The 23,714-nt window shown below is 40.6% G+C and overlaps 1 protein-coding gene across 6 annotated transcripts in view; it reads right to left on the bottom strand.

Annotated features, from left to right (window-relative positions):
* Nucleotides 1-23,714, bottom strand: part of radil (Rap associating with DIL domain) — a 35,987-nt gene that overhangs the window by 9,470 nt on the left and 2,803 nt on the right. For 4 of the 6 annotated variants that reach the window (XM_022239831.2, XM_022239833.2, XM_022239829.2 and 1 more), the window contains 8 exons: nt 23,292-23,472; nt 8,161-10,175; nt 5,927-5,964; nt 4,900-5,173; nt 2,717-2,945; nt 2,190-2,359; nt 1,273-1,423; nt 364-516 (listed from right to left, as the gene is read on the bottom strand). In XM_022239831.2, the coding sequence (XP_022095523.2) occupies nt 364-516; nt 1,273-1,423; nt 2,190-2,359; nt 2,717-2,945; nt 4,900-5,173; nt 5,927-5,964; nt 8,161-10,175; nt 23,292-23,472 (3,211 nt within the window). Of the gene's footprint in view, nt 1-363; nt 517-1,272; nt 1,424-2,189; nt 2,360-2,716; nt 2,946-4,899; nt 5,174-5,926; nt 5,965-8,160; nt 10,176-14,012; nt 14,150-20,356; nt 20,714-23,291; nt 23,473-23,714 lie in introns of those variants that run through there. The other 2 variants (XM_022239835.2, XM_022239834.2) reach the window with 2 other exon arrangements.

The following is a 23,714-nucleotide window of genomic DNA, read 5'->3' as shown; positions in this document are numbered from 1 at the left end:
TTATTGATATTTTGTGCATTAATTGTATCATTCCAGTTAACACTGCAATGCATGTTTCAATGCACAGTTCTGAGCATGCTAAAAGAATTGATCTGTCTGCTGCCACCAAGCATCTCAAAGTCCCAAGTTGAAAAAAAAGGACTTTTACTGTCAGTGTGATGTTCACTGCAGTTTTCGTGTTTTTCCTGAAAAAAGTCATATTCCAGCCACCATGAGATATAAACAACATCTCATGGAAATTTCAAGAAGACAGACTTGTCAAGCAAATTGTTAGGTTTTAATGAACAAATCATTTTCTGTGCTCAGGGACCAATATGTGCATATCTTAGCAATTTTGTGATCTGTGAAAGCCATGTTATTCACCCGGGCTGAAGGTAATGTACGGCAAATGTCTCTTCAGTTCCTGCAGCTGGTCGATAAAATGCTGGCTGGTGATTGGTTGCCTCAGATCTAACGTGAAGCCATGATTGGGCAGTGCCAGAGCTGGGTGGTTGTCAAATGATTCAAAGAGGTTTTCTGCCAAAGTAAGAACAAAAACCCTAAATTTGACAAATCTTCTTACTGGATTGTATTACTTAAGACTTTGGCAACTGATGGTAGAAGTTACAATTTTACAAGTTTCAGTGGGAAATTTCTGTCAAAATGAAAATTATTTCTCTATTTTAAGACAGCGCACATGTAGCAGTAGTTCATTTTGGTCTTCAATACAACATAATTCTGGGGGTTGAAAGTCCAACTTTTAAAATGAAAACACTGTTGAGGAGTGTTGATCTCTACAAGGACATCTAAAACTCAGCAATGAAGACATCCGAGTGACAATGGGCACTCGGTGCATTTCATCAAGTACTAAATAATGCAGACAGTCAGTTCAGCAAGTATTAAGCAAAGTTCAAACTCAGTGACCAGACCATGGATTAGAGTTTTGTAACGACTGCCTTAAAATGATTACCTTCAGAATGAAGTTATAAAATATCCAAAAACCCACTTCTTTTTTAATCTCTTTACAGTTTTCAGGGTGGATTTGCATGGTTAAAATACAAAACCCGATCCAATACTGAGTCCTTCCTCAAGAGATGTGGTAACTCCTTCATAATGAGGCCGATTGGGATTTCAAATGGGCATGGTCATTCAAGAACGAGGTACACTTTTGCAGGTCAGTGTAAGGCCAGACCTCGCACAGATTGTACCATGAAAAGACCAATCAGGCACTTCATTTGGGGCACAAGCGATTGCAATACCGTGCTGGCTCACTAGGACACTATGAACGCTGACCTATTTCAGTAGCAGTCTTCATTTCCTCAGGAGGCGGAAGCCAATGTACAGGACGAGTTTGATTGGCAGCCAGCTGGTACTGGCTCAGGAAGTGATGAAGCTGAACAGTGTTGAGATCAGAGAAATCAGACTTAAGGGAGGTCCAGTCAGCCTGCAAAGAAACACAAACACAAGAAGACTAAACCAACATCTTCGTCTCATACTCTCTCTGATGGTAAAGAACAAGGCCCTTTTTACAATTGTCTTCCGAAATTTATCATCAGCTGTTTCCACTTTAGTCCTGGGATTTGAGGTAAAACATGCACGCAACAAACCAGAGGTGAATGGCTGTGAATATTATAATTAAATTGAATTTAATATTCCTAATTTCTTATTCGTTTCTAAACCTAAAACTACACGTCTGTTTGATGAGATAAGATGTGATGCTGAAAATTCGCTTAAACTGCTAAGATCCTTTTTTAAAGGGTCATTCTATAAATTAGGGGTCTGATTTTGTTCACATCCATCAAGTCTGACATATGATTTTGTAAGTTCAGAACGCACTCTATAAGTTTTGAGAGTGTTGAATTAATGCCATTTACCTGCAAATCAAATAGAAATAGTTTGAAAGAATTTTCAGTGGTAACGGTACTTCCATGTCAAATTACTCAGATCAGGTGAAACAGGGACAAAAAAATGTCACACTTTTGGGCCATGGATATTAAAAAATGGCGCATAACCTCATACACCACAGAAAAATAAAGCTCATTACACAATGTCAACAAACAACTGCATCTGGCATGCCACTGTGGTTAACATAGTATTCTACATGTACAATATAGGATTCAGGAATTGACTTCTTGAGAGTGAGGTTCTTATCTAAAGAGACAGAACCACACAAAAAAATTGGCATTTTTCATCATCGCAATTCCCCATACCTGTATGAGCTGTACTTTGGGTGTGGCCAGCAAGTCAGTTGCCATAGATACCCTGATCAGAAATTTAGCTTGATCCTGCAGGCTGTGATCTTGTATCCAGGCTTCTAGCACGTCCAGGTTGCCCCGAATCTGAGCCCCCTTGGACCACTTGTAGAACTTGCCATCTGAACCTTCCAGTAGAAAAACAAGGCCAACAGAATATAAAAGAAGCCTACACATTTTTTTCTATTGATTTCCATTATTAGCATAATTTTCAAGCTGAAAGCTTTGAAGTCTTCTAAAATATATACAAGGCAAATTGTAGGTACCGATGTTACAATTTTAAGGACAAAGACATTCCATTATAGTTGTTTTAACTTTGCAACAGGATTCACTGAAACCAATATCTGTCCAGGCCATAAACTTTTCCTGAGTTGGAGCTCAAAACATTAAGTCAAGATTACAAAGCTATCAAATGAATTTCTTTGTAAAACGTTTTCCAGGGTTGCCTTGTTGTCACATATGGTAACAGGCCAGTCTTAATTTACCTCTCTCAATGAGCATATTAAACAATGAAGCATTGGTGAAGAACAAAAGGTACGCAAACAGCTGTGACATAATCTCTGGGTGGACTGCCAGGTCATGCATCAGGTCAAAGGTCATCTGGAAGACCGACAGGACGCTGTCCATGCCCTTCTTTCTGGTGTCAGTGTCATCGCCGTCATTGTCAGAGAATGGGTTGGTGTCCAGGAAGTCTGGGATGGCGATGTGCAAAGTCTGCGGAGAGAGATTGACATGAGTAACTGTTGAATCACAACAATGACAAAGTGTTACCAAACAGTCGTTCACAGTAATGAAAGCCAGAGACTTTTAAGACGCTTGGTGGTGGCAAACATGCTGATCGCTTTGCTACTGTTTTTATCACATTCAAGCTGATGTGCACATGCTCAGAATGATGCTAACAATACTGGACTGGTCACGTTGAGCCAATATGTTTGTCGCCACCAAGCATCTCTAAGTCTCCAATTCAGGAACTTATTCCTCCAGTTTGATAATCACACACACTCTCTGCAACTTGGGGGTTGTACGGATTAATTTTTATGAATTAAAAGGCACTAACTCTAAAAAAAAAAGTGGTATCTGTAAAAAGCGCATCTTGAGTAAAACTGAAGCACTTTTGGAAGAAAACAAGGACCAGTAAAAAGTCTGACTGATTACATAAAATCAAAATTTACACAATTAAAGAGAAACTGAGATTTGATCAAATTCTCAATTGGTCTCTCATTTCAGACATTTTTGAAGTAGACTATATGATCATGTGAGTAAAACAGAAGTGTCAATGTTACAGCTTAGGTGACAAGAATCAATGCCAATTATATACATTTATAGCACTAGAGGATTTAAACCAGATCACCTGCGTGTTTGTACTCAAAGTGGACTTTTCACAAGGTGTTTCTTCTTGCCACATTTCCCTATTGTTTAATCTACATCACAAAGTGGATATTGACATTACACACATTGTTGTTGGGTGCGAAAAGAAAAACACTGTCGTGTGACTGTAAATCAAGAGAACTGGCGACCAGGTATGCAACGGAAATCTGAAAATTGTCAGTACGGATTTCAGCCCTCCCTGGATATCCAGGGCAGTTCCTGGCATCCAGGTCAAATCTCTTTGCTCGCCTCAGGCAGCTGATTTCAGTCAATCTGTTAATTTCCAGTACGTCTCCAGGCAATTCCTTCTGCAGTCCAGGAATTTGAGTATTCAATCTTCCAAATTGCCACATTTGAATGGATGGGACACCATTCAAAACCCTCGGGATGATTGTCTTGGGTTAATACGCTGAAATGCTGGAGTCCGTTAGGATTTCAATAAAAATTACTGCCATGCACTGAACTCAAAAAGGTATTTTAGCAGGATTCGGGTCTGTCTGCAAATATAATGTGGATTTGTGATTCAACAAAATTAAATCAAAACTGGCATACACAGAAATTTAATGCTGACGAAATTCTGAAGGAAACAAGAAATACTTTGGCGCTCTTCTTGGTCTCTTGTAGATGTTTTAAAATTTGTTTTCTTCAACAGGACGTTTTTCACAAAGTAAAAAAGATCAAGCCCCTTGTTAATATTTTCCTTAATACGTCAGTGATCTGAGTAACTTGAACTTCGGTGACAGCAAATAGAGCCTGTCTGGTTTATCAACTCCATGTGTCAACCACAGAGGGAGCTATTTCACAATCAGTCTCTCATAAAGATCTGTTAGGCCAGAATTTTTTGATACGTTGGATGATTATCTTTGGAAGGGTGTGCAGTCAGACTAAAAAATAAAATAAAACCCTAAATTATGCACATAAAGCAAATTACTCGGCGTTAAGTTTAGCAGGAGACCAGTGATACCACTATACATTGTACATAGATGGCATTCAGGGCATTTTATTTAACTGAAAACACTGCATCGGGAGAAATATTACAATTTCTTTCCCAAATAATAAAAATCCCTTGTTGAGAATAGAAAAAGTGGAGTTTTCTCATATATTTTCTCGGAAACTGTGTGATTCCAAGCCAACACATTCGTAATCCAACTATTAAAGTACATGCACAGTACCCTCTTGCAAAGTGGACCTAAGATTATTCCACCACTACTGTGACAAACAAGCTGCAGCTCTGACTTGGTATCCACTTGGGTGAGTTGCCCAGAGGTGAGGAACAGGTGCATGCAGAGGTCCTTCTCACCTTGGTCAGGTAGTAGACCATCTGCTGAAAGGTGTACATCACCACCTCCTCCAGCTCCACCAGCGCCTCGTCTTCTATCCCCAGGTTGCCCCCCACTTCATCCTGGTCTGTGTCAAGCTGGCTCGGCTTGGCTTCGCTGCCCTGGCACGTGGCCACGTAGTCTCCCATGCTGGCCTGAAGGAAGTTGAGGACCTCCAGGGCATTGGTGAGGAGACAGACGATGACCCTGAGGTCGGGGAGGAGCGCCCCCACGGCTGTCTGGACGTCAGTTGGTCTAAAGGGAGAAGGTGTGTGGGAGGGGGGGGAGAAAGAAAGCATTTGTTTATTTCCATTCATCCAATGGCACATAAAGTTCTAATTACAAGATGAAGCGATGATACAAAAGAAAATGAAGAAATGGTCAGTGTTAGAAGTGAAAGGAAAGCCCTGGGTAAATGTTCCGGAGAATCCTCGGAATCAAGTAGGGACTAAAAACCAAATCCACACGCCAATCTACATGTAGATGGAATTCACCACCCAGACTCCCCCACTGTGAAAGAGGACAGCTAAGGAGGTCTTAGCATCTTCAAAAACAATACAATGGCCACTGACTATCAACTGTTGAATATAAATATCAGTTGACAAGTTTGCCGCATTGCTGTGTTTGATTACTAGAAAAATAAAACTGATATGGAACAAACCATTTTTTGCAGGGGGCAAAACATTCATCAGCTATAAAAAAAATTACAATGGCTAGAGGGTCAATTATGAGGATTTTTCCTTGGCAACTTGGTGATCTTAATCCTCTTTCATCTCTTTTGTTTTTCTTATATTTGTTTTGCATTTGTCCTTTTCATATACATGTACCGTTATGTCTTTTTTTTTAAACCAGCAGGGGGGGGAGCAATCACACCCCTTGCTCCTTCCTGGGACACTCAAGGTACCATGCTTTAACTTGAAGTTACTTATACAACCATCTCAAGTTAAATTTCCAACTGACTATTTTCTGGACTTTCAGTTTAAGAAGACGTTAATTTAGCAATCTTACTTTTCTGGTTGAGTTCTTGCCATTTCCTTGGTCTTGTCCTAAACAGAAATGGATGTGGGAAAGAGATACTATAATTCTAAACTTGCAAGAAATTTGAAAGCATTTCCAGTAATATGCAAGAGATTAACATTAACTTCACCACTATATAAACAAGAAAAAACCAAATCAACAACAAAAATGTTCTCATTCATTTCCAGGAATCTTTGTGGGATTTTCATAGAACAATTCACCCTAGCCAAGAAGTTAAATCAAAGCTTGTGTAAACGGTAAGCTGTATTTTCCCGGGTTTCCCCACAATTTAATAAAACTGGCAATAATGCATCTCAGAATCGAATGTTAAAACATTCGCAAAGACACTGAAACTGCTGAAGACAAAAGGAAGTTTTGTCCAAGGAAGAAAGTCCCAGGAAGAACAGGAACACGTATCACTCGATTTCAAGACGATTGAGGTTTTTGTTTGGAGCTTAAACTTTTGGGGCATGTGGATAAAGCTTGCAACGTTGTACACAACCTGCAGGCATACGACGCCCCGCCCCCTCCTCTGTAAACAAACACACATCCTCTTTCGATCTGTGTGCATGCAGATCCCACTTTTCAATTCTGACAAGTGGTCACAGGCAGATGCACTTCGGCTGACTGGCAAAGGGATTAGGAACCTGTGGTCAAACTCCCTGCAAATCCCCCCCTCAGGAACGGCCATCCATATAAAAATCAATATCCAAAGCACACAAGGTGTGGGGGGTAGGGCAGATAGCCTGAAGCCTCATGAATGATTGAATAGACTCTCATAAATAATTAATTGTCACCTGTTGGGACGTTTCAATCCCAATGATGTTCTAAACCTGCAGTGTGTTTTTCAAATGGAGTCCAAAAAGCACTGGCAATGGGAGACACAGTTTTAATACTCTGTGTGCTATACACCTTTTTCAAAATTCCATCTCAAAAAAAATCTTCATTCCCCCAAATGAAAAAAAAAAATGTTGGGGTTGGGGGAAGGGTGCTCAGCATCAATTTTCAGTGAAACGTATCAGAAAATACATGTAGGTGTTTAGATTCATGGTGACACATTTACTGATGTTATTGTGACATTAGTCAAAAGGTGTTTATAGTGAAAAAGAACGGCCCTGGTAAAAGAAAAAATAACGAGTGCATGCTGGAAAATACTGAGATGCGTACCCATTTATCTCCATCCACCAGGATGTTATGCACTGGATAACTAGTGACAAGCCATGACAAAAACCTGTTACAGTGGCAACATTTTCAGCCAGTAAATTTTTAATGGGCACAAAAAAAGGTGAGCCGTTGGCAACTCCCTGTGCACAATGTCATGGCTTGGCTGCTGAAACATTCATGGGGACTAGCTGCCAAGGAGCCCTCGCACAGGTTGTCTATAATTAATATCCCAATTACACGGAGTACACAGGGGACAGTAACGGCACATTGTGCAGGCCATTAGGCTTGACAAAGGGTCTTATGCTGCCGACAAGGGGGAAAAACAGTGCCAAGGGGCTGTTGGGGTATTTTGATGGAAACTGTGGGAAAAGGATTGAATGGAAGAACGAATGACAAAAACCGCATGTCATCTATTTTCACCAATTAAAAAAACACAAGTGAAGACACGAATGATGGAAACAATGAGTTCAAACTTAGTAAAAGAAGTTCAAGGGTAAATTTTGTGGTGATGACTACATGTAGGACCCAACCATGAGAGCTCACCATATTTGAAAGCTGATTTGATACCAGCTCGAGGGCTGCCTGTGCTAGGAAATAAAAGGCACGTTGAGGGATCGCAGTTAGTGGTTTCTCTTTCATAACTTTGGTATTTAATGCTATGAACATGTAATGCACAACCGATCATTTTCATGAAGGTCGTGCAATATTAATATTAAAATCAGTGGTCTTTATGAAAAGCTTTGCAAGGGGCACGCAAAGGAGAGATTTGGGACCGCTGAGTCTACGTGTCTTTGCTTGAGCTGCAGTTGATATTCTGATCATGGTCTTCCAATGCAATTTTCATAAAGTGTCTATTTTTCACAGAAATATGCAGCAAAAAAATAAACGTTGCCAACTTTATATGAAAAAAATTTGTTGAGGATGAGTAAGTTCATCGGTATTGTAAACCTCGTAAATACAGTTTACCGGTATTTAAAGAAGTTGCTAGTTGTGAATGAACTCATGCCTATCCCCAAACATGAAATCACTCCAGATAAGTTAACTGTCAAGAGAAACCTTACCCAGGCCAGTGCTTGAATCAGAGAGGCCACTTTCATCATCAGTCGTTTGGTCCTCTCCTGGCGGAAGTTGTAGGCTGAGTGTTCCACGCACATACAGGCCAGGTACGACAGTGAGAGGGTGAACTCTTTACGCTCATCGACAGCAAGAGACCCTGGGAAGAGCAATGCAATCTCACTCAGTAACTCGTCCTCTCTTCTCATCGGGTAGGACAACTTGAGTCTCTGGCTGTCGGTTGAGTATTCCTTAGCCTTGGTTGCTATGTGCAGACTTGCATACTTTGGTTGAGAAGTCATCTCCGAATTTGGACTGCCGGACAAATGGGTCGAGGAATCTGACTGGTTGGCAAGGGATAACAGTCTCATCAGTGAAGATTCATTGGCTGTCTGGGCAAGTGGCTTTTTCAACAGGAAGAGGTAATGATCACCGATGCCAATCATGTCCCCATGGATTAGTTCGGTTCTTTTAGAAACTGGCACACCATTTATGAGGACTCTGGATTCTCCAATGGGCTCAACAGACATGTCAAAGGGATTGTTGCCAACTGTAATGTACTGTGTCAGGATTCGACAGTGCTCCCGGTTAACATTTGTGGAATCCAGTTCCACATCTGCCTTTGCTCTGGAGTCATAGGCATGCCCGACGAGACAGGAAACACTATCCAGGGGATACAGAATCTGATCAGAGTCTGGGTTGTCGCCCTGGAGGGTCAGCAAGTAGGGGAAGTCCTGTGGGGGCAGAAGGCTGGGTGCAGGCAGCTGCTCATCGCTGCTCTCAGTCTCCTCCCGCTCTGACTGGCCTTGGGAGATCTGCCTCGGAGGCTCCTCTGACATGATTGCCCGCTTAGAGCATGATGACACATCCCCTAGTGTCTGGTCCTGTTCTTCTAGAAAGCGTGCCAGGGATGCACCTGCAGATGCCCGATTTGCTCTGGACATCTGCAGCCGTTTCGCGTTCAGGTTGATGCCGAGTGTAATCGTGTCAGCATCTGGGACGGCAATGTCGCTGCGGCGTCTGATCTCAAATCTTCTAGCAAAGCCCACTTCCGGCTTCCAGTAGGACTTAATGGCTAGGGGTCTCTCGTTGTCTCCTATGACCCTCATGCACTCGGTCATCCATTCCTGTTTTTCCTCAAAGTCTTCAGAGATCCCAAGAACTCGAGAGGACTTCTCTGGGTTGGCCTTATAGTTGCCAATGACATCGCAAAGAACATACTCCCCAAAGGTGTCGATGGGCAATGAGAAACGCTCAAGTACCACTTTGATGAGAGCAACTGCTGATGATTGTGCCGAGGCCAAGACACTCTTGTAGGTTGTGTTGGGGCAGATGTTGTCACCAAAAATCTTCAGCAAGCCTGGAGATGAATCTTCAGCATCTGCCTCCTTGGCTGGATTCAAGGTGTCATCTTTCTTAAGGAGGGTAAAACCCTTCTCAAACACGCTGGACAGGGACTTGGCCCGGGACCTGTGTTTTGGGCTCAGTTCCTTGGAGGGCATCTTCCTTGAACTTCCCTTATCCTTCTTGATGAAGTTCCTTAAGGTTCTTTCCCTGGATTGGAACCTCCTGATGAAGGTGGGTGTTTCAGCCTTGAGCAGCAAGCCTGGCATGCCCCCATTTCCGATGCTGCCTGCACTGTAGGACCGTTTACTATAACTGCCCGATGGTGGGCCGCTGCTGTTGGTGCTACCGTTGCTGCTGAGACTGGCCGAGTCCGCTGAGCCCAGCTTCTTGCTGACCCTGGATGACAGTGACGGCGACCCCAGCTTGGCTTTGGAGATGGGGCTCGTGGCGACCGAGCCTGTGTAATATGGCACGGTCAGGTCGGCACTCTTCACGCCAAAGAACTGCGAGAGACATTTGTGCTGAGCGGCTGCGCTGCCGGGATTGCCTGAGGCATGCTGTGCAGTATGTTGGTTGTCTTGCTGATGAGGCTCCATCTTTAGGACAAATCGCACGTTGTGACCACTGTTGACTGCGATATCTAAAGGGCACTCTTCATCTGCCAGAAGAATTTTATCTGAAACAGAAGCACAAAAAGAATTCAGATATACATTTCTATGCTGTGAAAAGCTTTATTAAATGGTGGAATTAAGACAGTGAATTTGGAAAGTTAGGACCCAGCAGCCGATATCACGAAATGTGGCATAACTTTGAACCAAGCGTAAGCCTTGTGCCACAAACTTATGCTGTAGCTGGGCAATATACTTACGTTACGTTTTAATAATAGTGAATTTTTTGGACAAGGACAAAAACGGCTTTCATGACAGCTGTTCCTTACCACTACAACAGCAGTCATAAAATAGTCATTGAATCATCTCAGCCCGCCATTTTGAAAAGTTTTCATCTTTTCTTCATGGGAACAGGACAAAAAATCTCACAGTTTTCTCACAGAAAAACAAGTTTCTTATTACCTTCTACAACAAAGTTGTTTTTTTCTCGTATAAGCCTTATTAAGTTTAACGATGAGGCTTAACTGAACATGATAGGCTAGTCAAATTGTTTATCTTTGATGGTGCACTTTACGCCACCTAAAATGACTACGTAAGTTATGCCAGAATATGTTGCACAAGTCGCTGACTCAACCAGTGTGTAATTTTCGTGAAATCGGTCTTGATTTGTTGCGCAACTTACGCAATACAAATAATGTTGCCTAAGTGGAGTTAAGCCATTGTGTAGAGTTTCTTGAAATCAGCTGAACGTCTAAAGATATAATGAGGTCCATTTTTCATTTTTTCTATAAGAATAAACAGAACATTTGAGTTGTAAAAAGAAATCCAAACATGCCAAGCAATGCATCATACACATGAACAAGTTTAAACAAAAAAACTTGCTAATTTCCATCACAGGCTTTCAGTGAAATTGTAGAAACAAAAGGTGCCTCAACAGCATTGCCATATCTGGAAACTACCTCGAAAGGAAGTGGGGTATATATGTTAGCAATCTAAACTATTATCCAGGGCTGTACTCAGCACTATACTCCCTTCTACTTTGCAGGACTATGCTTGGCTGTCAAAACTATTGTTAAGACTGCCTGATAAATAGCTAACTGTGACCCTTCACAATGACACCCCTCCAGGCAGGAGAAAGGGAGGACTGTCAGAGGAACCTTCCAGTCCAACTTGCCCATTAAGATCCTCCTTAATTGCCTGCCTTTCAGTTCACGGACTTCGTGTTTGACTCCGTGGGGATTACGCTCCGGATTACATGGGAAACGACAGGTAAAATATTGACGGATTTCTTTAACTTTAGTGGGACACTGCATCAATTATTCATGGCTTGAACAAAACTTCTTCATTACAAGTGGACGTTGGATTGTTGCATACTGGAGTGTGATATTGCATCGCAAGTTATTCACCATTTGACCTGCATCATCAGAACTGAGATCCCCCAAAGAATTTGATTTGACAAACTATCTGGTCCATATGCACTGGATCATCCATTGAATCTTACATTCTTTATTCATACAAGGTATCCAGATCCCACTTGTTTTCCGTAGCCAACACACGGTAGCATCCTAGTACATATATGTCTATACTGGTCGTCTAGGGGTGGGATGTAAGCGATCGGTCTCATCAAATTGTAAATTGAAACTGTGGTCGACACCAGGTACTCTTTACATTTAAGTAGACAGGATAAGAAGGAAACAGATTGCGTTTCCGTTAGCTTGACATGCTATGTTGGCTATTGGCAAAACAGAACGATTGAGCTTAATGCATAATTCAACGAATCTCCTTGTTTTTGCCTTGGGAAGTTCGACTAAGCCCCTAATGTAAAAACCATTACGAAAGAAAAGCTGTCTGAAAATCTGTTGTTTGGGGCTAGGTCTAGATCTTTGCCAACTGGAAATACAGTATGTGGCTGGGGGACATGCATAAATAGATGTAGCCAAGCCATAGCATTGGCTTAACAGGATGCTCCAAACTAAAGAGGTGAGAGGCCCATAAAAAGGACCAAGAGAAGTGAGGGCTAGGGGTGCGAGCTACTCTCGGATGAGTCGATACATAGCCTGAGGCAAATGTTTGGAGGGATATCAATTAGAATGCACTGTAAGGAGGGTGAATGCTACCACCCACCATGCCCTGCCGTTCATTACACCCTGGAATCGATAATTAGGAGGAAGGGTGAAGTACATGTACAGTCCATATTAGACCAATACTACTGGTAAATACCAGTAGTCCCAATACTACTGGTAAATACCAGTAGTATTGGGGGCAAAGTGTATCAAGGGGAAAATGTCTTCCGTGGTACATTTACACATCAGCACGAAAACTTTAAAATAAAAACAGGGGAATAAATTAACTGCTGACACTTTTCTCTCAGGGTAAAAACTGCCCGCAACATTTAAAGTAATTTGCAATGATAAAAAGGTATGTCAGAAAAGAAACAAATTCCATGCATTTTCTGCAAATGGGGTAAAAAAAAATTCCTACAGTTTCAACCGCTTGAGGTGCACAAGACAGCACTGTCATTAACACAGTAGAAGAAATAACATTTAGCTAGTGAATTCAAGTTGTGAATCACTGATTATTGATGACATTGTAAATTGGGAGATGAATTTGTTGAGCCCACAATCAGGGCATTGAAAGTTTAAATCCGACATGGGTAACCTACATGTACACTGTATGCGGTGAATTTGTTCTCACAGGCTATTAAAGTATGGTACATTGTATAACCAGCAGCCAATTTCATGAAACTTTAGGCAATGGCGTAATTCCACTTATGCCATATTTTATTGCGTATGTTATGCAACAAATTAAGACCAATTTCACGAAACTTACGCAACAAATTATGGTGTAACTTAAGAAGTCATTTTAGGTGGCGTAAGTTGCACCAGACAAAACGAAAATGAATTATTTGACTTGCTTATCGGGACTGGTTATGCCTCATCATTGCTGAACTTTTTAAGGATTAAACAAGAAACGAACAACTTTGTTCCAGAAGGTAATAATAAACTTGTTTGGCTGTAAGAAAACTGTGAGACTTTTTGTCCAGTTCCAACGAAGAAAAGACAAAAACTTCTTCAAACTAGCAGGCAGATGTGATTCAGTGACTGTTTGATGACTGCTGTTATATTGGAAAGGAAAAGCCATTGTAAAAGCCATTTTTGTCTTCATCCAAGATATTTAATATTATTCAAACGTGGCGCTGCTACACAGCTTTTAGTGAAATGGAAAGTAAGCAAATTGTGCAGCTACGCCATAAATTTGAGCGCAAGATTTATGCATGGTTCAAAGTTATGCCATGTTTCATGAAATTAGCTGCTGCCGTTGATGATGGACAAAACCCGTGAAATTTAAGGTAGTTTTGCAATGTGCACCAGCTACGGTAAGCCAGAAGGATGCATTTGTGTTTGTACCAAATATACAGATTTTTATCTTCATTTAAACATTTGCTGGTGAAGACATGATGCAAAGTCCACAAGTTTAATCATCCACATCATTATTACAAATAGACAACAATCATGTCCACAGTTTGCAGAAAACATTAATATAATGTCAAAACAAAGCATTTTAAAAAGAACAAGAATAAAACCAGCTAAGTCAAGCTAAAATTTTAAGACTGAATTAAAAGCATTTTCCTAGTTTCATTTTTAACAATTAAGTTTTTTGTAGAAAAATGGAATCTCCCCAGAAAATTCACTTTAGCAAATAGAAGAAATGACAATACAATAGAATAACTTTTGTCCACTACTGAGTAGTCTGTAGTCAAGCACGTGCTGATCTAGTCATAAGTTTACTCGCCTGGCATACGCATCTATATGCCTATGTGGACGCATCTTTTAGCTGTTCTTAGCTTTGTGCCCATTTAATTCACATCCAGACAGCCAATTATCAATTTATTGATCTCAAATCACCTTTTTGTTGTTGCCATTTGGCTGGCTTCCAGTCCAAAGTCTTTAATCGACACTCCCGGCTTCTTGAATTAATCTTCTTAATGCTGGGCATGGAATGTGAAGTGCTTGGCTCTCCACTGAAAGGAGACCCATGCCATGAGTCCTGAGTGTCAACAGGGAATTCAACCCTTATTCACTTTTGGTTAAAAACCTGCACAATTGATGGTTGGTTTCTATTCTGGTGTTTTTATTGGCTCAATGTATTCAAAATCAATGTTATTTGCAGAGCGGCATTAAAATGGAAATAAAGAGGGAAGATGAAGCACATGACCCATTCCAGTTTCAGTTTTGCAAACCCAGTAGCCATGACAGTTAGTCTAGTGAATACTGAATACATGTACTTCTCAGCAAAACACCTGACTCATGAGATTAAAAAAAGATTCTTTTAGTTAATGAATAGTGATTTTAAAATCGTTCCTATTCCTGTTCACAGTGTACAGGAAAATGACTTTGCATCTGCTTGCTGGAAAGTGCATGTACTTATTACAAACGCAGCTGTGAAAACTAGGCAACGGGTTGCCATGTGCACCAAAGGTGTGGGCAGGGGAAAGGTGGTATTGCTATCCAAAATGTTGCCTGTCCTGGAAAGTGAGACACTCAATACGGTCTTCCGAAGCGAGACAAGGGTGAATGATTTTTGGATATCATTCTTTGATTTACAACGTGTGCAGCATTAACTGCCTCAGAAATGAGAGAAAAATCCTTGCAGAAAGAAAAGAGACAACACCCCAATTAGCTTCTTTTATTAAAGATGGAAGGTCAATCAGGAAAGAAACAGTAGGAAAGCACATTTCCTTATTCTAGTCTGAATACCATGTTTTACAGTTTATGGAATCACTCGCTTCAGCTGATCTCTTTTTTCCCATTCAAAATGTGGGACTATTAATTTACATAATACACTTGTTTCAGAATTTCCTGTATTCTTCTGTTCTCCATTTATCCAGAAAAACCTGGATATACACCCCTGCTCTGTCCCAAATTCTGTGTATGAACACGGCGCATGTTCATCTTTTGTAACACATAATGAATGACACATGTGTGCCATTGCCACATCGCACCAAAACTGATTCTACAGTATTGTACCCATTCAGCTGAAAATTGATCATGTATACTTAATGGCATACAAATACACTGGAACAAAGCCATGTCTCCACAACCTAGGATACAAATTCCGGCATGAGTGTTTGCATACAATGCATTCTTCCCTGTCCAAGGCTTGTGAGCAAGCCATGTAAAATGTAGTGACAGTTACTACACAGAAGATGCAACCCTGGCATCACTATTTCAGTATGGCAGCAAAACAAACAAAAACCTGGTAACACCATTTTGTAGTGGAATTGACAGGAGCATCTCTGTCGCACCGCACTGGAAGTGTCCCAGCCTCACCCAGGCTTCCAACCCGGTCATACCATGTCTCTGTCGTTCAACAACAGGACACACTGACCTTGCATCCTGTTTGCATGACGCTGTCCCCCACACCGGTTGTTTTATCAGTCAAAACAATCCTCGTTTCTACTTGGTTCATCCTGGACAACCAAGTGCAAACTTCCTTCCTGTACAACAAAGCTCAACGGGACCAGTTTGATCTGTTTCCTTGCTCTATGATCAAACTTGTTTTAATGTCTTTCCCCATTTCTCTATCTTTCTTTTGAATCTGGTTGTAGTGTGGTCTCGTTAGACAGTACCTGACTGTCCTGCACAAACAGGCAAGGGATTGTGGTTGATGCTACCACTTCCAGAAAGCATGATCCTTATATCTGGTTCCATTTTGTGGAAGTGTACAGACTCTCTACGTCACTGACCAGTTCTCGGAAAGAAAAATTGGTCTTCATCATATAAAAACCACATGACAAAAATGGTTAATGCTACCATTTTTAATTTGTGGTCGAACAAAACAAATTAAATGAACCACGGTTGGGATCGGTGATTTCTAGAATGTTGCACCACTGCTTTGAACTACAATCCTGGACAAAATAGTTGGAACACCTTGTGGGAAGCGCGGTGAAAAGATCCCCTCCCCCCGTTCAATGCTACGGTCATCTATTGGCCCAAGATTGGCCTAACTAACCCAATGAAAAACAACATTGACAGGGGGCGAGGGGGAAGGCACGTTCCAATGAGATTTGTCCAGGGTTGTAGCCTGCCTGGGCTGATGCTCTCACTTCTTTATCAACAGTATTATTTTTGGCCAAAAATATCACTTTTGGAAAGGGCAAAATAAATTGGCCGACTTTTAATATACAGAGAAAAGCCAGAAGTACTGACTGTCATTTGTTTCATGACTATGCAAAACGGTGACAGGCCTCACCATAAAGCAATATTTCCTCCAATGCAAAATGTGTACGGCGGGCAATACAAGGTCAACACACTGACCATCTCCACAGGCTTCCTGGCTTCAATCCCCTTTCCATGAGGGAAGGTGTCCCCACCACTGTCAAGCATACTTGACACTGAGGCTGATCCACCAGCCATTCAGCATCTTCAGTGCTGATGTACATGTACTTGTGCATAGATTGTGAACATGCACTCATGTACTCGTATGGCACTCTAACCCACTTAATTCTATAGGAGCTGGCAAGTAATATTGTACCTTATACACTGTACTCCTTGATAGATGAGTCTTACTTGGTATTACAGCTGGCAGTTGCAGTGGTGTAGCTAGGATTTTACTAGTGTGGACACAAAGGGGGCACCAGCATCTTAGGGGGGTGGCACCAGCTTTCAGTGGTGTGCTTTTTGGGGGCAAGCTTTTGTTAGCCTTGTTCAATATCCTTTCATCTGTTTTTTTTTTTCAGTGGGACGGGGGACCTAGGGAGGGCACTGGGAATTTGTGGGGGGCACGTTCCTCCCCCCCATGGCTAGGCCACTGTTCAGTTGTATCTGTTGGCGGGGTAAACTAAACCCAAGAAGTAACAGTTCTTTTCAAAAGGAATGTTTGAATCTATTCCCCCCTCCCCTTAATCTTAACAGCATACATTTCCCATGCACTGTACATGTACAGCTACATAGCACTGACTTCAACTGGATCTAGACTTCTTCGCATCACACTAAATCTTTAATGGCTGCACTCGATACCAAGTCAAATAAAAATTTAATTAAGCTATTGCTCAAGCCTTTGCATCCCATCCACATGAGGGGGTTCATGTACCCATGACACGTTGAGAAGCAGATATAAAATTGCAGGTGGTTCTTCTTAGATGACACTGCCAACATGGTACTCATACATCACATAGCAAAACAAATACTATCGACTGCTAACTCTAAAATGTAGTGTCAACATGTTCGGCACCGATGGCGGTCATTTTCTGTGCGATGACATATTTTCTGTGAGCAGTGATATAGGGTTGGATAAAGTAGGCACAAAAGAATACCAAACAAGGTGTCAGGCATAAGAAGGGTAAATTTCTCAAAAATGCTTAAAAATTCGGAAAGAAGGGACACAGTTTTCTGAGCCCAACAAAAAAACAAGGGGACAGAATCACACCCTCAATTTATCACACTGATTTGGAATATCAGCAAACATTTATAATAAATAAATACATTTACATGAAACAGGAATGAACCATTTAAACAAGGAAAAACAAAGAAACGACAAGCAAAGGTGCTGAACAACCCATGCTGTTGCACTGTCAAAACCGCCAGACACACCTTTAACAGGAAAGCTTTTTCAAACTTTCAATTCTTCCTGTCAAAACCAAACAAAATTCCAGAAGCCTACCGATACTAATCATTACAAATTGCCTACTGATATCATTATTTATTAACATCCTTGGCTGTTGGACAGCTGTAAGATACCTCATCCTGGACTAAAGGTCAATACGTGCCAATAATTAATAATTATCTCCACTAGAAACGACTTTTACCTTGCACGAACCCCTTTTTTTGGGGGGGGGGAAGAGGCAATTATCCAATCATTGATGAGGGATAATGTTTCCTAAGTGCACACCGTGTTAAATTAAATGCTATTTTTTTGGTATCATGCTCTTACTGTGACCAATCCAAATGGCATATTAATTATAATGATATTCTTACAAAAAATAGCAAAAGACAGACTAAGGTCCATTGGCACACAATATTGAATCAACAAATTTGATGTCAATCTGTTAGATATTCGGTTATCTAGTCAGATAAGATTTTTACCATACCAGATGTTGAAAACAAATGAACACACTGCCTTTTTTTTTTTAAATCCATTGGTACGACATTTTGCCAGGACAATTAGGAGGTATTTTTAAGTCTAGCAAATATTTCAAAAGTGAATGTTGTTTGAACAAAAGAAGCCCCTGTAAAGTAATTCTGAGAAAGTTATCATTTAACATCAGTTCCAAGTTATACTTTGAAATGATGTGAATGAAGCATCTGAAAGTCTACATGTAGATAACAACTGTGAAAGAAATTTCATATCAAAGGAAACACTGCATATCAAATATGGAAGTTATTTCAATTTGTCTTCACTGCCCTTCAGTAGGGAACTTTCCAGGAAATTTTGACCAAATTTCCTGCCCTTCAGTAGGGAACATTCCAGGAAATTTTGACCAAATTTCCTGCCCTTCAGTAGGGAACATTCCAGGAAATTTTGACCAAATTTCCTGACGCCACGTTTCCAAATTTTAAATGAATTTCAAGACACTAAAATTCCTCTCCTGATATTCAATGCAAAGTATAAAAACAAGAACTTAACACAGTGAAATGAAGCTTGCCAATAAAGGTGCCTGACATTGTCACTTGAGGACAGTCAGGAATAAAGTCAAAGTGTGCCGCATTAGGGAACTCCACTAATCATGTTGGTGGAGAGAACAGAACATTTATAAGTTACAGAGTAATGAGTAACAACTTATGAGCAATCGATACAGTTCATTGTGGGCAAAAATTCACTTCGCCAGACGGCTCGTTTCTCAAGTGGTGTTGACTCAGCAATTTGTCACTTTTTCGAAGGCACGATACCTTACTCTAACACGAACAGCAAACTGATATGCGCACTTCTTGAACAGTGGAGTGCTGAGATCTCTATGACATGCAGATGTGCGTCTATCAAAATGTGGAATAAATACTGACCGAGGATAGCCTGCGTTCCCCTCTTCCCCTCTCCAGGGCTTACAAACTTAAGTCAACAGCAAATGCATCCCTCTAAAGCTCTTAACAGCTGGGGTACGTGTAAAAGCCGTGCTCCTGCATTCTACAGTAAGTGCTTGGTGGCCAGAAGTGGCAATCACATTACACACCAGAGGACTAGATAAACCAACCACTTGAAGATGCACGCACAGCGGTCCCTTTTCTGAGGATATTTTTCGAGGGTATCATCTTGCATGTGAAATTTCTTGAGAGAGTATTAAAATACTGTTCCTGAAGACAGTTTGCTCACTCTATACAAAGGACAGAGGTGAATAATACAATTTATATTTGTGATATTTTAAGGTGTTTTTTGCTGATCCACAAATGGATGATTCTCTAGAACTAGACCAAAATGAACAACTTTACCAGTGTTCAAGACAATGCATTGCCATGATAAACTTGGAGTGCTTTCTTTCCATTTTGTTAAACTGGTCCAGAAAACAAAGCATGGTTTTATAACTGTGAATAGGATGTAGAAAAAATGGGGGGGTGGTGGGGATGAGGGGGAGCCTTTGCCCTCCCACTTCTTAAAAGTATCAATTGTTTCACTTTTAAATTTGAACAATGTGCCCCCATCAGACACTTTCCTGCACCTTGTTTGCCAACATAACCCTAGCATTTTATTTGTTTGTTTGTTTTTTTGGCTAGGCTTTCTTTGCAGAGTACCATACTGTGTGTATACATGCATGTCACTGGGTTGCTGCAGCAAAGGGTTCAGAGGAATGGTTGACAATAATACACAAAAAAAGGCAAATTGTATGGAGAATAGATCTTGACGCAACGTGTAAATGTAACCGTACACTGTCCGTGTAAAAAATGCTGTCATGTTAAGAAAATAATTAGGGAGTTTTCATCAAGACAAAAAAAATCAAAGTTTTCATCAGAACCTTTTCAAGCACATTTGAAACACACCTAATGATAGGATTTGGAGTGTTTCATTGATGATTCAACATTTCAAGTTACTTGCGATATATTGCTTTCTCCTTCTGGCAAAACATTCCCTCAAAGTCTTGCTACAGGATGAAAATAATAACAAGGGTGCCAAGTTAGGAAATGTACCATCAAGGCAGCTTTTGACAAGGAAGAAGCTACTGCAAAACCTTCCCAGCATTCTTAACTTGTCTACTTCACTTCTGCCATACAATAGTCCAAGGAATAGTACAAAGAATACAAAACACCGGCATGAAACTTACTTGCTAATGATAGAAGATGTTGACAATCCCTCCGAGTGAAGATTCCACAATTTTACAATTGCACACAGGATGAAAAGTACACGCAATCAACAGTTGCATATATCACATGGTGTGTAAAAACTGCTGGCTTAAGTTAAATGTTCTTATATCCAAGAAAATACTTCTGATATCTGTCTGTGATTCACGCTGGCCAAGCACCTGGGCTGTTTTCAAGGCCGTATAGTGACAGATTGTAGGGAGCCAATCATTCTCTGGTGTGCCTAGGGTCTTCTCTGTATTGTCTGACACTGACAATCAATACTTGGCTCACCGCCACGTACCGCAAAAGCACACACACAATCCACATTGGGACAAACCGCCTGCCCCAAAGTTTAACCTCTTCCTGTTTGGGCAACAGAGGGCAGGCTTGTATTATAAAAACAGTCTGATGAACAGGAAACCAGCAGTTGAGAGCTAGTTGTGTAATCAGGCCTGTAGCATTTTCACAATCATTGGTCAGGTTCATCTCAATACATGTAGATCTAAGATTTGCTAAAATCTGTCCCACAGCGAATGTGACCAAAACCACTACCTTACGGCACACATTACCCCTGAACATCAGTTTGTCGTTATTTATAATGTAATAAAAGCTATTCCTCAAAATTGGAGTGATTACACAACTGCTGGAGCATACACCACACAATGGTTTACTTTACTCATACACTTTATAAAAAAACAGTAAATAGAAGGTGAGCGCGACACAGTGTGTAGAAAGTAAAGACTCATCACTCTCGTCTTAAAGGGACAAGTCCAGAGTATAAAACAGAATTAGAAGTAATCATCACCTGTGGTTTCTTGTACATGCCTTAAGGCTTTTAAAGCAATCCATCAGACTGTGTACACTCAGTACATTCTTTAAACATTTGCTTGTCACTTTTGTAGTTTGTCAATTTCTCTGACTGTTTTTGTTTCATTCTTAATGTATTTTTATGACATGAATTTCATTTCAGAGTGTTACACGTCATATTGTGCAGGCTTAACTGCCTACCTATAAATTCAAAATTGAGCAACTTCTCACAGTTTTTCTCACATCTTTCTTTTGACTAAACATGTACTGATTCACCACGATGTGAAAACGCAGAAAACATTCTTACTTGTGTATAATAAGGGCAAATGGAAACCCGCGCACTCGGTGCACTCTAAACGAGGCTTACGTGAATGTGGAGTATCAAACATCGGACTGAAAGTCTAACATTTGCTCAGCTAATACTGAATATCAAACATTCAACGTGTAAATCATTTAATGTGAGGTACAAATGCAGTTAAGTATCATGACAATCCAAAAATCCCAAGTCCTGTGGACATGTAGCAGGGTTTCCCCTGGGGTACTGACATGTTTGAGGTGGTCAAGCAGATTTTGGCCAACACTTTTGCCAAAACGCCCACAAAAAATGGGTTTTTCAAAAGGGCTTAATTTAACTTCTATATCATATAAATGTACATTTACTCTAGAGAGAAAAAGCCAACTACAAAGCTAACTATGGCTGAGACAAAGGGATGCCATTTGAAACATGTATGTACATTGAACAGTTGATTAAAGATACATGTACATGTATTCTCCTTGCTTTTTGGTGAGAAACCTCCGGAAAATAGATGTTCAAATTTAATTCATAATTCTCCAGGAGAGGCTTTGTTATGAGCTTTCCACTGAGATACCACTCAAAAAAAAATTAGTCCACGATTTATCCTTATTCAAATTAGAAGGCAGGTGAGAGCTACTAGAAGTGTGCTCGTGCATTTTTGAGACTGAAATTTATGGATAATTACCACAACACAACCCATCGCATGTGTTCATGTACTGTATGCCATAGATGAAGGTTCCTCTTTCGCTGTAAGTGCCAAAAGTGACCGGTCAATATGTGACCGCTCACACGTGAGCATCGCGTAGCTAGGACTGGACAAGTCGAAAGCATGTGCTGTGTAATCAACATACTAGCCTGCTACATGTACAGTATGTCACTTGAGGTGAATAGAATAATTTATGGAGCTGTTGTGCTAAAATACTAACAAACACCTTTTGAACTACGTAGTCTGTAGGTTATGAACGAGCAACTTTATTTGTTACTGGACATCGTATTCTTTCAACATTTACTCAAGAAAATCAATATTTTGAAAAAGTGTCAACAACACAGCTCTTCATAAAGTTTTGCTTGAACTATATGAATCACAAAAAATGCACAGGCATGCAACTTGAACTTTGACCCAAAAATGAGGAGTTTCCAATCTTTACAAGACTTTGTATACAGTGTTTTTCAAATTTCAATGGCATGAGTGTAAAGTGGAAAACAAGGAAATCAGCTGATCCGGGGGGGAAAGTTGCATGCCTGAATACCGTACATGGAAAGCCACAGATTCAGTTTGTTTGGCCAGGTTTTCTGTGGTATAAGACCAGTTCTCTTTCACAACTTAATTGCAGGACATTTCATAAAAGAACTGAAGCACAAGTACAATCCTGACCCTTTGTGGTCACGCATCATGGAACCACATATGCCAAATCATTATTTTCACACAATATGGTGGGACAAGCCCATCAAAACCACAAGTAGCACAAATTCTGCGGCACACAATTGACAAACACAGAAGATACACAAGTGAGTGAAATGGAAATTCCTTTGGCAACTAACCACTGTATCAGAGACTTTGTGCAAAATCTGAGTGAACAGCATGTGCACTTTATCTTTAAATATCAACAGAATCTGAAGCCACTTTCGGGCAACAGAAAACCAATTTTGAGAGAAATGGTTGTGAGTTACTTTTAACCGCTCCGTACCATGAGCTAAAAGTGGATGTTGTCATATAATCTCCAAACACTGTCATTATTTACTGTTGATACCACACCTTGCTAAGGACGGTCAAGATTACAATTTACATTGTGCATTTTGACAGCTGCACTCACCTTGGTTCTGGACTTGGTAGATGACAGTTTTCCAGCGGCCGTTCACCAAGATGGTAAATTTCTCATGAATGCGTGGCAAGAGTTCCAGCACAGTAACGCGGCTGCTTAGCCATATTGCCTTGGCCGTGGTCTTGCTGCCGTCGTCGTAGTAGAATCTCAATGCCCCTTCGAAGTTCATACCCTGGTTTGTTGACAAGATTTGACCTAATCAATACTGTCACTGTTGTCAGCTCAGAATCTAATTTGTACTCTTCACACTTTTGATTCAGTCATTCTATTATATTCATTTATTATTTATTTATTTTGATATCCAACAGCGGAGATCCGCCACTTACAGGTATAATGGAAAACAAAATAAAACACAACTAATAATAAAAACTGACTTACGGATAAAAAAAGGGACAAATCCAAATTACTTGTAAA

This window comes from Acanthaster planci, linkage group LG07 (assembly GCF_054643075.1).
Source record: "Acanthaster planci isolate LZ-2023a linkage group LG07, COTS_SCS, whole genome shotgun sequence".
NCBI classification, from domain to species: Eukaryota; Metazoa; Echinodermata; class Asteroidea; order Valvatida; family Acanthasteridae; genus Acanthaster; species Acanthaster planci.
The sequence above is the reverse complement of the archived record's forward strand: the minus strand, read 5'-3'. Positions and strand labels throughout refer to the sequence as shown.